General features: G+C 54.9%; 1 protein-coding gene across 1 annotated transcript in view; it reads left to right on the top strand.

The window, feature by feature from the left end:
- The window catches only part of TRIM52 (tripartite motif containing 52), an 11572-nt gene that overhangs the window by 636 nt on the left and 7643 nt on the right, over positions 1–3293 (top strand). Inside the window, exon 2 of the mRNA XM_014536504.1 lies at positions 21–233. Within this exon, the coding sequence (XP_014391990.1) occupies positions 21–233 (213 nt within the window). The remainder of the gene's footprint in view (positions 1–20; positions 234–3293) is intronic.

Here is a 3293-nt window from a genome sequence, read left to right on the forward strand (position 1 = left end):
GCCTCCGCCCCAACCTGCAGCTGGCCAACATGGTCCAGGTCATCCGCCACCTGCGCCCCGGCCCGGACTCGGGGAGCCTGGGGGGCGAGCACGGCGTCTGCCCCAAACACCAGGAGGCCCTGAAGCTCTTCTGCGAGGTGGACCAGGAGGCCATCTGCGTGGTGTGCCGGGAGTCCCGGAGCCACAAGCAGCACAGCGTGGTGCCGCTGGAGGAGGTGGAGCAGGAGTACAAGGTGAGAGGCTTACATTAAGGGGATATGGGAGTCTGGACAGGAGTTGGCAGGGATGGGTACTTGTTTAATCGTTTTTTGTTAGAGATTTGGGGGCGGGGGAGGGGTTACAGAAGGGAAAGATGAACACACATGGACAAAGGCTGAGGCTGTCTTCCCCAGAGGAAGCTGAGCAAAGACAGAAGCTGACCATTGTCAGTCAGCCTAGGCAGAGGGACAGAGGTAACAGATCCCTAGTATTCATTTCCGTCTGACCCGAGTTCTGAGTTTATCCCTAACCAAGACTCCAGAACTCTGAACACATAGAAATGGAAAGCTGAGGTACTTGAAGATAACAGACTTCTCAGCACAAGCAGAATCAGAACATAACTGGGCTGCTGCGAGCAGCTGGCCATGCCCCACACCAACTGGCCGTGTCCTGGTCACTTTGCTTCCCTGGTGTGATGTAGAGTGAAGGACTTAGGATCAGGTGGCCTGTCTCATCTTAGGCAGGTTTCAACCTGTTAGCGTTACTTTTCCCCTAGGCTTGTTACAATTAAAAGAGATCACGTGTGCCCTGGCCAGTGTGGTTCAGTTGGTCGAGTGTTGTCCTGGGCACCGAAAGGTCACCAGTTCATTTACCGGTCAGGGCATGTGCCGAGGTTGTGGGCTCAATCCCCAGTCAGGGTGCGTGCAGGAGGCAGGCGGTTGATGTTTCTCTCTCTCCCCCTCCCTTCCTCTAATATATATATTAGGGAGAGAGAGAGAGAGATCATGCACGTTAAAATATTTTATAAACCATAAGGCACTAATCAGATGTTTACTTTTATATTTTACTTTCCTTTTTGTCTTCCCTTCTTTGGATTTTGACCTGGTTAATGCCTTGCTTTCTAGTTCTCATTCTGAGTATTAGAAAGTTGATTCAATGACAAAAGTCAGTGTGAATACTAACTTCCTTACCAGAACCTAGGTGATGTGGCCCCTTGCAGTACCCAAGGAAGAAGAGGTTGTCTTCAGGCCCATAAAAGTCTTAACCTGGTGGATATTTAGGAGCAGCTGCTCACATCTCAGTAGTGCTTTACAATTTATAAAATGTATTTCCTCATGTTCTCCTACAGCAGTGATTTTCAAACTGTGGGTTTTCACCATTTAGTGGTTCTTAAAATAAATGAGTCATGCCCAGCATTATTTTAAAACTAAATAGAAAATATCACTGTGCATGGAGCATAGGAAGATATCCTATATAATAAAGAGGTAATATGCAAATTGACCATCATTCCAGCACACAAGATGGCCGCCCCCATGTGGCCACAAGATGGCCACCACAAGATGGCCGCCACAAGATGGCCGCCACAAGATGGCCGCGACAAGATGGCTGCGACAAGATGGTCGCCCCATGTGGCCACAAGATGGCCGCCACAAGATGGATGCCACAAGATGGCCGCCCCCATGTGGCCACAAGATGGCCGCCACAAGATGGCCGCGACAAGAGGGCCGCGACAAGATGGCTGCGACAAGATGGTCGCCCCATGTGGCCACAAGATGGCCGCCACAAGATGGCCGCGACAAGAGGGCCGCGACAAGATGGCTGCGACAAGATGGTCGCCCCATGTGGCCACAAGATGGCCGCCACAAGATGGCCGCGACAAGAGGGCCGCGACAAGATGGCTGCGACAAGATGGTCGCCCCATGTGGCCACAAGATGGCCGCCACAAGATGGCCGCGACAAGAGGGCCGCGACAAGATGGCTGCGACAAGATGGTCGCCCCATGTGGCCACAAGATGGCCGCCACAAGATGGCCGCGACAAGAGGGCCGCGACAAGATGGCTGCGACAAGATGGTCGCCCCATGTGGCCACAAGATGGCCGCCACAAGATGGCCGCGACAAGAGGGCCGCGACAAGATGGCTGCGACAAGATGGTCGCCCCATGTGGCCACAAGATGGCCGCCACAAGATGGCCGCGACAAGAGGGCCGCGACAAGATGGCTGCGACAAGATGGTCGCCCCATGTGGCCACAAGATGGCCGCCACAAGATGGCCGCGACAAGAGGGCCGCGACAAGATGGCTGCGACAAGATGGTCGCCCCATGTGGCCACAAGATGGCCGCCACAAGATGGCCGCGACAAGATGGCTGCGACAAGATGGTCGCCCCATGTGGCCACAAGATGGCCGCCACAAGATGGCCAGCAGGGGAAGGCAGTTAGGGGCAACCAGGTCTGCAGGGGAGGGCAGTTAGGGGCAATGGGGCCGGCAGGGGAGCAGGAAGGCGTCGATCAGACTGGCAGGGGAATGGCTAGGGGGTGATCAGTTGGGAGGGACAAGGCCTGCAGTGGAGGGAAGTTAGGGGGAACCAGGCCTGCAGGAGAGGGCAGTTGGGGGGGGCGGGGAACCAGGCCTGCAGGAGGGAAGTTAGGGGGAACCAGGCCTGCAGGAGAGGGCAGTTGGGGGACGGGGGGGAACCAGGCCTGCAGAGGAGGGAAGTTAGGGGTAACCAGGCATGCAGGGGAGGGCAGTTAGGGGCAATCACGTAGGCAGGCAGGTGAGCAGTTGGGAGCCAGCAGTACTGGATTATGAGAGGGATATCTGACTGCCTGTTTAGGCCCAATCCCACTGGGGTCCCAATTGGAGAGGGTGCAGGTTGGGCTGAGGGACCACCACCCCCCAGTGCACGAATTTCATGCACCGGGCCTCTAATCTACACTAATAAAAGAGAAACATGGTAATTAGCGTACGACCACTACCCCTCCCATTGGCTAATCAGCATATCCTTATGCAAATTAACTGTCAGCCAAGATGGCGGCCGGCAGCCATGCACTGAAGCAAACAGGGAGGCTTGCTTGCTCCAGTGACTGGCGGACTCCAACGTTCCCCGCCTGACTTGCCGGCCTCTCAGCTGCAACTCTAAGCAACTATGTAGCAAATATAGAAGCTAAACAAAACCCCGGAAACCGGCTTTCAGTCAGCCGGGCTTCAGCCAGCCGGACCGAAACATTGTATCAAATACAGAAGGTAAAGGCCAGAAACCTGCTTTCAGCAGCGAGGCCTCAGAGCTAAAGCTGGCCCAGAATAGAAAAAAGAAAA

Source organism: Myotis brandtii, unplaced genomic scaffold, assembly GCF_000412655.1.
Source record: "Myotis brandtii unplaced genomic scaffold, ASM41265v1 scaffold1636, whole genome shotgun sequence".
Classification (NCBI taxonomy): Eukaryota; Metazoa; Chordata; class Mammalia; order Chiroptera; family Vespertilionidae; genus Myotis; species Myotis brandtii.